This window comes from Magnolia sinica, chromosome 10 (genome assembly GCF_029962835.1).
Source record: "Magnolia sinica isolate HGM2019 chromosome 10, MsV1, whole genome shotgun sequence".
NCBI classification, from domain to species: domain Eukaryota; kingdom Viridiplantae; phylum Streptophyta; class Magnoliopsida; order Magnoliales; family Magnoliaceae; genus Magnolia; species Magnolia sinica.
Window position 1 is genome coordinate 63,129,861 of NC_080582.1, and position 13,815 is coordinate 63,143,675.

Below are 13,815 nucleotides of genomic sequence, written 5' to 3' on the forward strand. Positions count from 1 at the left end.
AAGTTTGATGCGGATAGTTTCCTGATTTCAGCCAGACTCTTCAATGGGAGCTCGATGCCATCAAAGCTATAATAGCTACATAAAATCAAGTCAGTTCTGAAGTTGGTGTGAATCAAAGCTATATAAAGGGATCTTTTAAGATGTCCTAAGCATAAATTAGGGTAGAAGGAGTAGAGCAATGAGTTGTAAAGCTTCAAGGAGTCCTTCCTCCTCTTCAATCTTTCGGTTCTGGTTATTTTTTTATATTTTTATATTTAAGTTTTACTTCAATCATCTCTATGGTTGGCTAATCTCTTATCTCATGTACTGTCAGTTGAGAGAGATAAGATGGACGTAAGGGCCAAAAAGTATATCTTTGTTGGCTGTGGTGGTGGTGTGAAGGGACAAAGGTTGTACAACCGGGTCACATGGAAAATCATCTTTAGTCGCATGTCAAATTCGATGAAGGATCCTTGTTATGTAAGGATGAACATAAGGAAGTAAAAAAAGTTGGTTGTGGACATTCAGATAAATAGAGATGAGACACATGTTGATACTGAGGTGCAAACATAGGTACTTGCGTAGGTGGAGTAGTCACCTGTGAGAAGGAACAAGGCATTGTTGGTTTTCAGTGAGATATATGAATGACTCAAATGTCGCTTTTGCCCTCAGTACAGATGACGTGGATCCAACTACTTTTTAGGAGGGTCTTGATGAGTCAGAAGTCGAAAAGTGAAAAGAAGCAATAGATGATAAGTAGACTCCTTGTACAAGAATGAGATGTGGGAGTTCATGAAGTTTATCGTTGGTCGTAAAGTGATCAAGTGCAAGTGTATCTTTAAGAAGAAATGTGATATGTATAAGGCAGGTTAGTAGTGAAAGGATATGCTCAGAGAGAAGGTGTCAACTTTAACGATATATTTACGTCAGTTGTTCGTGTTGGCATTGGTTACTAAATACAATCTCAAGATGGAGCAAATGGATGTGAGGACTACCTTTCTATATGGGGAATTAGAAGAGTGGATCTTCATGAATCAACCAGAAGGTTACAAAATACAAAGGGCGGAGAATAAGGTTTGCAGGTTGAAAAGGTCATTCTACGGCCTAAAACAGTCACCTAGGCAGTAATATAGAAAGTTTGATTCTTTCATGGTGAGTTAAAGGTTTACCACAAATGAATATAATCATTGTATCTATTACAAGACACTGAGTGATGAGAAATTCATTATCCTGATTTTGTACATTGATGACATGCTTATCATCAGTCATAGCATGTCTGAGATCGACATACTAAAGACTCAATTATCAGGGACATTCAAGATAAAAGATCTGGGTACTGCAAAGAGACAGGAAAAGGAGTAGGCTATGGTTATCTGAGTCAGAATATCTTGAGAACGTATTGATGAAGTATGAGATGGACAAGGCAAAGTCGGCCAGTATTCCCCACGTTGCTCATTTTAAGCTTTCTTTATAACATTTTCCTAAAACCGATGAAGAAAAGACGATTGTCTCATGTACCTTATTTGAGCGTAGTTGGTAGCTTGATATATATCATTGTCTGTACTAGACCAAATATTTCACATGCAGTGGGTGCTGTTAGCAGATACATGTTTAACCCCGGTAAGTAACACTAAGAGGCAATGAAATGGATACTTTGATACATTTGAAGTACGTAGGACTGTCTTATCATTTGAGAAACTAGGGGTCAAGTTAGTGTTCACAACCCCAAGTGCAGGGTCACGATGTAGTAATAACTTGGTGAGACCAAGGTTGAATCCACAAGGACTATACTTGTACGTATTCTGAAAGTAAGTAGAACTAAAACTAGAATTGGAAATAAACAAAAATATGGAATAGTTGAGAATAATTGTGAAAGACTTATCAAATAAAAGAGGAACTAGAGCACCAAGGATCCACTTGTAGCTATTAAGATGCTACCTTACTTGATTTAACAAAACACAACTAGAATCAGAGTCCTATCCTATCCAGTTGGAAGATAAAACAGTTGAAGCATATTCTGAACTTCTCATTGAATTAGTTCACACAACCATTGTTGTAATGATTGGAAGGAAATTCAACCATCCACCATGCCCAAGGGACGATGATGAAGCACAAATTTTACCAATCTTAATAATATCAAAAGTGATAAGAAGATATTCAAAGCTATCAAAACATCTATTGGACTTTGAGTCACAATAAATCATAGAAAACTGAAAATATTCCTTAATTCAAACTAGGAATCAATGAGGTTCAACATAAACATGAATCAAAGCAAGATAAACATCCAAACAAACTACAAACTTCACCTCTTAGCTCTATCTAAGAGGTTTAATTAACTATAAACATAATTAAAACCAAATCTCTTAAACAAAATAAGAAAAACAAATTAAGGAAGAAAAAAAAACTCTTGGGAGGCTGCTCCACCCTTTTTCTTTGCTCCTTGAACCCTAATTAGTGTGTAGATCGAAGTCCTTGGAAAACCCAAATATATAGGCTTTGTTTGGCTAACTTTAAAAACCACTTCAAATTTATGAACTCCGCGTAATGCTTTCGATTCCATCAAACAAACTTCGATGCCATCGAAAGAAGAATCTCAATTTGAATCGGATTTGAAAGTCACACCCTTTCACATTACGTAAGTTGTCGATGCCATCGACCATCCCTTCTATGCCATCGAACAGATCTTCAATTCATCGAACATGTCTTCGAGCCATCGGAAAAGTGCCAGAATGTTCCAGCGAGTTGCTCCAATATTCTTTAAAAATCTCAATCTCATTGCACAGTCTTTGATGTCATCAAACTAAATTTCAATGGATCGAACAAGCGGTCGATGCCATCGAGAAATGAACCCAATTAGTCCAATAACTAAACTTGATTTTTATGTAAGTTCTAATGCAATCGATCAGGTCTCGATGCCATCGAACACTTACTTTGATGCCATCAAACGGTGTTCGATGTTATCGATACTGAAGCTTCAAAATTTATTTTTTTTTCTTCTTCATTTGGTTTCCTTAAATCTGAGGGACTTGAGATCTTCAATGTGGTCTCCTAAGATCCATCCGTTGCTTTGGTGATCTTCAAGCATCAATTCTATGCATTTATCACTCTTTTCATTCCAAGCTCTCAGATTCATCTCGCAAGACAAGCATGCATAAAATATACCTATTAAGCATTATCATATTCATAAAACCAAGATATAAACAGAGGGAAGTATGCAATATTTGGCACTCAACAGTTAGTCGGCTATATGGATTCTAATTACATGGGCAGTGTGGACAATAGAATGTCAACTTCTAGATACTTGTTTGTGATAGCAGGTGGAGCAATCAGTTGGATGCCGAAGCTTCAGTTTATGCTAGCTTTTTCTACAGCCAAAGCTGAGTATATGGCAGTGAAAAAAGCATTCAAGAAGTTATTTGGTTGAGGGGGATGATACATCAGTTAAGGCTTCAGCAGCAGGCCGTACCAATCAATTGTGATAGCGAAAACGCGATTAATTTTTTTAATTTTTATATCACTCATGTACTAAACATATTGATGTGCATTACCATTTTATCCGGCTAGTGCTTAAGGAAAGAGGCATGACTCTAGAGAAAATTTATACAAGTGTGAATCTAGCCAACATGCATATGTAGGTGGTTCCCACAGAGAATTTCAAGTTATGTGCAACTTCTCTGTGCTTGGCAAAGGCGTAAATAAAAGATAGAGTGTGCACGAAAAGTGATAGTAGAGATATGATGCAAAGCAGAATGAGGATATAAAGATATGAAGAATGAAGATTAAAGACATGGTGGAGATTTTTGTTAATGTCTTAAATCTATGAGCAATAGGGCCTGTAGATCCCATTGACAGACCACTCGATGCTATCGAGCAGTGGTCGATGCCATCGATAAATGCTTGATGCCATTGAAAAAAATTGAAAAATACATGTTTTGGTGTTTTCTCGATGTCATCGAAGGTGTTCAATGCCATTGATAGATCGACCATCGAAGTCTCATCAAAGGTGCCATCGAGCATGTGCACAAAATTGCGTAAGTATATGATTTATTTCCTATTCCAATTATGATACTATGGTATGCTATAAATAGCAAGTGTAATCAGGATTTTGGAAGGAGGAGAGGAGTTATGGGCTTTCTAATTGGTTCATAAGGACTTCAACAGCATAAATTGGGCTTGTAAAGAAGGTTACAGGCTTGTTCGAATTGGTAACCCTTTATCTCTTGTATTTATGCTTTCATAGTGCATTATTCGTTACTTTGTGCAGTGGTTTTTTCCAAAAGAATTTTTCCACGTAAAATTCAGATTGGAGTACTTTGCATGATTTGTCAGTGTGTGCTTGGGCAGTTAACCAACCCAAGGAACCTAACTCTCTTGATGTTCGAACACCAAAGGTCAAAGTCATCATCAACAAGAAGAATGAAAAATCCAATTTCTCTAAAGTCACAGAAGACGCAAGCAAGTCTTAGGCCCACAATCTTCCAAACTCTTTTAGAAAAATGACCGTCAACTGAAAGCCTGTCCAAAACTGAAGAAGAAGTTCCATTACATTCTGCAGCATCTGCGACAACCAGGAAAATCTTCGCTAAACCTGTTATCACCTTAGAAACTAGAAGTCTTACCAACAAACATCACTATCCCGCTTCACAAGCTCTAGGCGTCCAAATTATTCCACAAGATGCCTCAAACATTCAATGTTCTGCTGAGACAATGCATGCAAAAGTCCACATCTTTTGTGATGATAATTTTGAACATCGGATTATCGATGATTGCCCTGCTTATCCCTCCGAACTTGAGCGGTACAGTACATGCCAGTAGATACATGATAGAAAAAGATGAAGTTTGACTATGAAGAGCCCTCCGGCCTGAACTATGGTACCATGATTCAGGTACTGTTAAGGGTCGACAGCCTCGATGGAATGCCCAATGTACATAGTCTAACCGGCAAGGATTTTTGAGGGGCAAAGCCATCGAAATCCACCTCTCCGCATGGCTTAATGAAAGATCTGCCTTGCAGATTTTTGAATTCTCCAAGCCTATCGTAGAACCAGGAGAAAATAAGTAGCCATATTGAGCTCACTGGTTAAGATCGAAGACGGTGATTAGCCAATTATCGATGACCCGAGAGAAGTCAATCTCGGTTCTCAAGAGGAGGCTTGTACAACATATCTTAGAACCAACATTCCTTTAAAAGAGATTGGAAAGTATAATGACATCCTGGATGAATTCATGAATGTTCTTTCCTAAACATACTCACAAATCTAGTCCTAGATCTTTGGTTAAAGAAAAATGTAGGATAGATTTTTGAAGTTTCTCTTGATACGTGATGAGGAAAATGAGAGATGTTTATTGTATTTAAGCAATGCTTCTTTTGTATTTTGTATTTTTCTTATTTTGCTAATAGAATGATTTATCAACATTTCTCTACTCAAATAGCTGAAGGGAAGAACCATGTCTATCTTGTCTCTTTGATTACTCATTTTCTTCTACATTCAAATCTATGAATATATTGACCTTGCACGATGACCTACATGCATGGTTGAAGCGCTTCTGCATGTAGATAATGACTTTCTTTTTTGGTTTGACAATTTTGGGCTCTCTGCACAATTGTACAGTACTTCTACCAAATTTAGTTTCCCTTGTGGTAAAAATCCTCCCAGCTGATCACAAATGAGTTCCCATCGTTCTTCTTAATGGGAACTGCGAACTACCTACTTTCCTAGTCCGCAGAGTACCCAAAAGGGGCCTGTATACATGTAAGTATCTGGTGATATTTTACATCTCGAGCAACGGAACATATAATGCTCAACCATTTATTCTCTCAGTGTGAGAAAAGACCCCTACACCGTATCTGCCTCCATCTCTCTATATATAAGAAGCATGTTAGCAGGTTTCTAGCATTCTCCAGTGTCAGTTCCCACCAACAAAGCTCTCTCTCTCTCTCTCTCTCTCTCTCTCTCTCTCTACCTCTCTCTCTCAGAGAATGAGTCCTACATCATTAGTGCCCCTTCTTTTGTTGCTACTGGTAGCCACTGCTCAAGGTATGCCAAAAGAAGAGGAATCAAGGTTCCAATGTTTATTAGGAGTAGCAAAAGCTGGCATGTAAATATCATCTAATGTTTTGTACTTTTTTTCCATAGGTATACGTTTTGGCCCCGTGTCTATTTCTTCCAGTCATCGAGGAATCCATGTGCGTACTGAATTTCCATGCAGTTGTAGTTTCTGGAACCATTATCTTGAATGTTTTTGACGTCGGCATCTTTTTTTCTTTTGTCTAATAGTGGGAAGCTGTGGTTTATTGCAGGAAGAGAAGGAAAGGAATTTGATTGAAGGAAGTGGTGTTGAAGCAGTGGTCATTTGCAGAAATGGACACTGTTCAGGTACAGTTAAATGGGCCTAGATTCACAATCCTAATCACCCTTGAAATCTTTTTGATAGTTACAACTGATTTAAATGCAGTGAAAATTAGGCTTTGAGAAGATAATAACCCACGAACACTGTATCAAACACTCCATTTTGATCACCAACAGATGTCCTCTTCTTTTTTTCCTTTTTTTTTTCTTCTTCTTTTCATCATGAACAACTCCTTGATATGCTTCTTGTATGCCCATTTTCTTAGAATTTTTGAAGTGAACCCAAAAAAAAAATTGTGTCAAAGTCAAGAATTACGTGCAGAGAGAGAGAGAGAGAGAGAGAGAGAGAGAGAGAGAAGCTTCTATTTACAACCCCAATTTTGGACATATGCACCCTTCTTTTCTACTTTGGTACTAGAATACTACTTTTTGGTAATAATCTAATACAAAAGTACGAAAAAAAATATTGTAAATTAACAATAATTCAGGCCTTAAGGGATTAATCGAATTACAAGTAGTACATATTTTAGCAATCAACAAAGTTAGAGAAGCTTTGCGAAAGTAGTTTTAACTCTCACTTATTGGTGCAGAAAGGAGTAGAAATCTTGTGAGCCACACAATGTCCACTACTTCAAAGGTTGGTAGTAAGGTAACGAGCTCAAGACAGACTTAGGTTTTTTTACCATTTAAATGCCTTCATATCTTCAATATCATTTCTTTCTCTTCTTTTATTGATTTCACGGTTATTTCCAGAGTGCAAAAAGCAAAGGAGAGGGGGTTAAGGCAACGCTGAACAACCCTTGGAACGAGGAGATGGATAAAAATCAAGAGGATTTCACGGTTAAATCTCCCACGTCAGAGCAGCAGCAGTCTAATGAACGGTATCCAGACATCGTGGACATCGCTGGGATGGATTATTCTCCAGCAAAAAGAAAACCACCAATTCACAACTGAGTGACTGTAGCATTAGTCAAAATATTAGGAGAAAGAAAGGAAGAAAGGAAAAAAATAATAATAATAATTAAAAAATACAATGAGAAAAGAGGTTAGACAACATTACTGAAAATGCTCGGGGTTTGTTAGGGTGAGAGACGATTTTGTACATACTATATTCTATTATTCAGTTTCTGAATTCGATGATTGAGTATAATAGCACTTGGGTTTTGAATGTTCTCTCCTAACTTTCTGTATGGTTGCATGTGAATTTAATGGCCTTTGGGGTGGGGGGGTGGGGGGGGGGGGGAAGAAGGAGGCTATACATTAGGTGGGTCCCACAGTGAACAAAAATCAGAACATCGATACTTCTGGTGTGGACTACACGTGAAAGATAAAAAAAAATGAAGGGCAGTGGTCCACATTGAGCATACATGTGTGGCCCACGTGATGAGTGGATTGGGATGGTTTTGGTGCCAGACGATGTCCACAGTGTGCCCCACGTGCTACATGGCATGGATATCTCACATGTGTTTGTGTGTGTGCGTGTGAGAGAGAAGCGATTCATCAGATAGGTAGCATAGTGAACGCGCGTGCTCTAGAACAAAAATCAGGATGGTACACTCGTCAGGTGGGCCACGTGTGTAAGATAAAATTGAAGGCAGCGGTCCACTATTAACATACATGTGTGGCCCAGCGGATGAATGGATTAAAAGAAAAAAACTATGCTACATGGCATGGATCTTCACATTTGAGAGAGAGGGGGGGGGGGGCGGGCATCAAGGTGGTCCACGCCCGGCGGCGTAAGATAAAAATGAAGGGCAGTACATATTCAACATGGATACGTGGCCCACATGATGAGTGGATTGGCTGGCTTTCCGCCAAATAATGTTCACGGTGTGCCCGGGATGGATCTTTCTCACATGAGAAAGAGAGGGATAAGTGAATCATCATGTGGGTCTCATAGCAAACATGCGCTAGAACAAAATTCAGGATGGTACACTCATCAGTCCGCCCACATGTGTAAGATAAAAAAATATGAAGGGCACTGATCTACATTTGACCCACTTGATGAGTGGATTAGCATGGTTTTTTCGGCCAAACAATGTCTACAGCGTGCGCCACAAGCTACAACATGTCACGGACCTTTCGCACATATGAAAGAGAGTGTGTATTATCGATGGCGGGTTGCGTATCGATGGCTGGTTGCTTAGCGTATTGAGTGAACCATGTGGGCCCCTCACGTGATGTATGTCTCTTATCCACGTTGTCCATCCGGTTTTTTTGGACCATTTTAGGCAGAAGCCCAAAATTTAGGAATATCCAGAGCTCAATTGTACTACATCACAGGAAACAGTGGGGATGATGATGTCCACCGTTAAAACTTTTCTAGGGCCAGCAGTGATGTTTATTTGTCATCCTAGCTGTTCATAAGCTTACACAGACATGAGTGAATGGAAAAGACAAATATCAGCCTGATCTAAAACTTCTGTAGCCAACAAGAAGATTTAAACATATGCCTTTTTTTTTTTTCAAAAAGGAACCTCATTGTATATATTGATTCCGGAGAGCCCCCTCAACAAAATTAGAAAGGTCCACCTATAGTAAGGAAGGAAACAAATTAAGGGAAGAAAAGGAAAATCTGTTCATTTCTTCCTCAAGAAACCCAGCCCTGCTCTGTCCAGAGATAAAAGCCCCCTAGTGGATCTAGGTAGAGAGTTCTGATTCCAGATCATCTGCCACTGCATTTGCCTCTCTTGGGGTATAAGCCAAGGAGATGGCAACTATTTTTGAAAGGGCCTTAATTCTCGCCCTCCAATAGCATATGGACCACGCCGCATCCACGTTCTTGGAGAGAATCGTGATAATGGACTTTGAGTCACTCGCCACCTCCACCTTTGAGAAACCCAAGTCGGCGCACAGGGATAAACCTTCCTAGATTGTCCTAAATTCGGCGCGGGTATTAGAGCCTAAACCATATGCCAATGAGAAGGTAAACAAAAACTTTTCGTCATAGCATCTAGCCATGCCGCCTCCCCCCAAAAGGGCCCGGGTTACCAATGGACGATCCATCAACATTAATTTTTATCCATCCCCTCTTAGGCCTCGTCCATTTGACAACCTGAGCCCTCTTACCAATCGAGATAGTTCCGTCCACACCTAAGTATGATAGGGAGAAGGTTGAGGAGCAATTAATGGACTTTGGGAGGGGAAGTGAAGGGGCAATCCTCGAGATCTAGAAGTGGACCTTAGTAATCGCCTCGTTTGCATTGAATCTTTTTTCATCGAAGCATGCTTTGTTTCTAGCTAGCTAGATTTCCCAGAAGATGAACATGGGGGTAATACTCCGGCCTTGAATTCCCAATACTGTTTTATTTGTTGTAGTCCACTTGAACCTTGGTTATGCTTCAACTTTGGATTCATGCCTAAAATTATATGCTAAATTACATAAATCACGGAGGACCCTACAAAGTTACTCAATATGCAATCTACTTCTTATCTTGGGTAGAGCTGTACACGAACCAAGTTAGCTTGGTTAACTCCTCGACTCGACTCGAAAAAGCTCAATTCGACTCGGTTCGAAATTGATTTCGAGCCGAGTCAAGCTGATTTTTGGAGCTCAAAAAAATTTCGAGCCAAGTCATAGCTTGTCCGAGCTCGAATCAACTCGGATCCGACCTCAACTCGAATCGAACCAGTTCGGTGATTCAGCTATTTTGATATTGACGTTGCTCACCAAGTATTTGATGAAATGAATCGTCGAAGTGTTGTTTCGGGTGCATGCATTCTCCGTGGGATGGCCTAATTGTGAGAAAAGTATACATACGAAAAACATCACTATGAAAAAAGCATTACATGATAAAATTACCCTCATATCTTGATTTTGATATTGCCTACTAAGTGTTTGATGAAATACCCGTAAACTGCAGCTGCTGTTTTGCATATATATTGTGACAAATTGAAGGTGTACTTTATGTGTTTGAAAAAATGTCAAACCAGCTCGAACTATCCCGAGTTACTGACTAAACCGAGCAAAGCTGGCCAGTCAGGCTTGAAGACCAAGGTGAGCTGAGTCCGAGCTGAGGTCAGCTAGTGGCCAAGCCGAGTCAAGCTATGGCTCAGTTCGACTGGTGTGAAGCTCTCATCATGGGCTATTTTCTATGAACTTAGCAAAAAAGGCTTATCAAACGAAAGAAGCAACTCACCTAGACTTGAGTAGGTGTTGGGCATTAAGTGACCGGCTCTGATGTGGCTACGGACCCCGGCAAGGCCCACCAGTGATGTACAGATGGTGCAACCGTATCAGGCACATTGATGGCACAGGTCGAGTGGTTCCTTTTACGTAGGGCTCACATGTTACCTATCAGTTCACATGTGCCTTGCTCTGCTTCGCAATGCGGCAGGCCCCTACATGGCGTGCACCCCATGGCCACGCAGACGCACGTGCACATGCACGCAATCCAGACATACATGTTCTAAGAGAAGGGATGGATGTGTACCTTACGGTCCAGACAAGGGGTCGTTACCATTGGATGGTACGTGTACCCTGCAATCGCAGCCACACCGGACCTGTACATACGAAAGGGAAAGATGCATTCATACATGTATGTGTACCAAACAGCCATGGGTGCACCAGAGGTACATATATGAAATGGGAGATACATTGGGACATGTATGTCTACCCATTTATTACATGGCTGGATTGGACCGCCCAATGCAGCCATTGAGGGACTCAAATTGGGTGTTGGGCCGGCATGATTTATGTGCCTTGCTCGCTGGGGGAAGAGCTCTGTGGACCCACCATGATTTATGTGTCTTATCTATGTCTACGTAGTCCATCCATTGTGCCGGACCATTTTAAGGCATAAGCCGAAAAATGAGGCAGATCAAAAGCTAAGTAGCCTGCACCACTGAAACGCAAGGAATTAAATGCCTACCGTTGAAAAGATCTTGAGGCCCACCACAATGTTAATTTGCCATCCAACCTGTTTATAAAGTCACATAATACTGGATGAAGGAAAAACAAAAATATAAACATGATCCCAAATTTTTGTGGCCCGTGAAGTTTTCAATCCTCACCGTTTCATGTGGCGTGGCTCAATTTAGCTTTCGAAATTCAAGATATTTAGTCGACTAATGCCCTAAAGTGAGCTAGCTAAATAAATGAATGCGTGGATGAAACACATACATCATGGTGGGGCCTGCAGAGCTTTTCCACCAACTGCCAGGGTGGGGTTGGAGTCACCCCCAAATCCAAGTCCCTGATTGAGACATTACAGACTTGATGCAGCCATGGAGTTCTGGGTTAGGAATAATACGTTTGTAGTGGGTACTGTTGCAGAGGACCGAAATCTTGTGCAACATCTAATTTACAGAGCATATATATAATCAATAAAATTCTCCTTTCAATAAAAAACAGTTACACACACACACACGCGCTCACCTTTTTACATGAGCACTCTTGTGCATCTTTGCACACTTGTCATGGGGACAAAATTTGAATGGTCCACATGATGCACATCCCTTGACACCTCGTGCAAACCCAACTTTCAGCACCATACAAAACTTTGGTTAGCTATGGAAAAAGGAAAGAGTTTTCTTCCTTAATTTGCATTTCTCTTTGCTATTGCCCACTAGAGTTTTGGATCAGGCTAATAGAGTGTCAAGGGGTGCCGCATCACATGGACCATTTAGATTCTGTGCCCATGACACGTGTGAAAAGGTGTGCACAGGTGCTCACGTGCGTAGGTGAGCATCTCTCTCTCTCTCTCTCTCTCTCTCTCTCTCTCTCACCTTCTTATGTGAACACCATGTGTGCCTTTGCACACGGGTCATGGGCACAAAATCTGAATGGTCCACGTGATGTGGCACTCTTTTAAACCTCACAAGCCCAACTTTCAATATGATACAAAATTCTAGTGGGCCATGGAAAAAAAAATAGTTTCCTCCATTGATTTGCATTTCTCTTTACTATGGCCCACTAGAGTTTTGGATCAGGCTGAAAATTGGGCCTATAAAGTTTTAAGAGGTGCTGCATCACATGGACTATTCAGATTCTGTACCTAAGACATGCATGCAAAGGTGCACATGGGTGCTCACATGAGAAGGTGCGCAAGTGAGCATTCCTCTATACGTGTGTGCAAATTAATTTCATCTACCTTAGTGAGAAACCTTATTTAAATTGTAAGTACAAAATATCATACCAATAGGAAACTTCTTTGGGCCACAATAATGGGAACAATGCTCCTCAAACTTTTAAGCTCAAGTGGAATGGCCCATATGAGTTTTGGATTTGGTTGATTTTTGTATTTTATGTTTATTTCGGTGACTTACATTTGATAAGCTATCATCCCATAATGGCTCCACACACAAACCTATGGTTGGCATCCAACCCCATTATTCTCTATGGGTGCTAATGCAGGGATGGACGAGATGAGGTCGATCATTGTCTTCCTCAGGAGGATAATTACTCTGAATCCATGGAGCTTCTCTGAACTTGAGGAAAAATAGGAAAATAGAAATAAATTCTAATAAATTTGAAAATAAATTGATTTATGATATTAAAAATTAATAATAATAAATAAATAAATTTACAATCCTTCATTATCAAACTCCAACTCAAACTTCCTAAAAAAACGTGACTTACTATAAATAGTATACTTACTATTTATAAATGGTCATGATTCATACTAGACTTCATGGTTTTTGGCTAAAAGTAGTAAGTGTCAAATTTGCTCTAACCCCCTTATTCTTTTCATATTATGCACAACTCCTAAAACTCAAAGGATCAAAAGTTATGATTGAATTAAAACTTACTTAGTAAAAAATGAAATTAAAAAGAACTTTAAACTGTTAATAGGATGGAATCTTGAGAGATAAGCATGTTTTAGGGTTTTGATGTCCTGATCACTTCTGCCTCCTATCTGGCCTTCTCTGGTCCATCTTAGCCATGAAAGTGTCCGTGACCTACCCTACATCAGGTGCCCATCTGGGTTGTGGGTCTAGCTGAGTTTTTGCTCCAGGACTGGTAAAATGGAGAAAACAACCCGATGGTCGAATTAAATTTTACATATAACAACATGGTGGGCCCTAAAGAGTTTGGGAAAACAGGTGTCGTAGAGGACTCTGGTCCTAGATGCCCATGATAGCATGCCTGAACGCATGTTGCACGTACACATGAGAGAATGTAAGTGAGTATGTTCATGCACACCGATCTTGCACACCTCTTCATTTTATAAGGACCCCTTAAGTAGGTGCCCGAATTGTTTACAACACCTTTTCCAGTGCGTAAAACACCAAAGTCTATGGGGGCGCCCACCATGTTGTATGTGTAACACCCAATTCCATGGGGCCCACCATGTCGTATGTGTAAAATCCACTACGTCCATCATGTTCTATCTTCAGTGCTAGCTCTTGGGCCAAAATCAGCCAGACACATAACTTAGGTGGGCCACACCACACCAGTGGAGATGGGATTGAAAGCATGGGTTTGCGTACAGGGCCACCGTGTGCGCATCTTTCATCAAAGCTCATTAATGAGGTGTAAATAGAC

The 13,815-nt window shown here is 40.2% G+C and overlaps 1 protein-coding gene across 1 annotated transcript; it reads left to right on the forward strand.

The window, feature by feature from the left end:
• The first annotated feature begins 5,803 nt into the window (after positions 1 to 5,803).
• Positions 5,804 to 7,497, forward strand: LOC131257507 (uncharacterized). The gene is made up of 5 exons (XM_058258320.1): positions 5,804 to 6,017; positions 6,117 to 6,166; positions 6,281 to 6,356; positions 6,920 to 6,978; positions 7,083 to 7,497. Exons 1-5 carry the CDS (start codon positions 5,960 to 5,962, stop codon positions 7,281 to 7,283), a joined length of 444 nt encoding a protein of 147 aa, XP_058114303.1. The 5' UTR covers positions 5,804 to 5,959; the 3' UTR covers positions 7,284 to 7,497.
• The last annotated feature ends 6,318 nt before the right edge of the window (positions 7,498 to 13,815 follow it).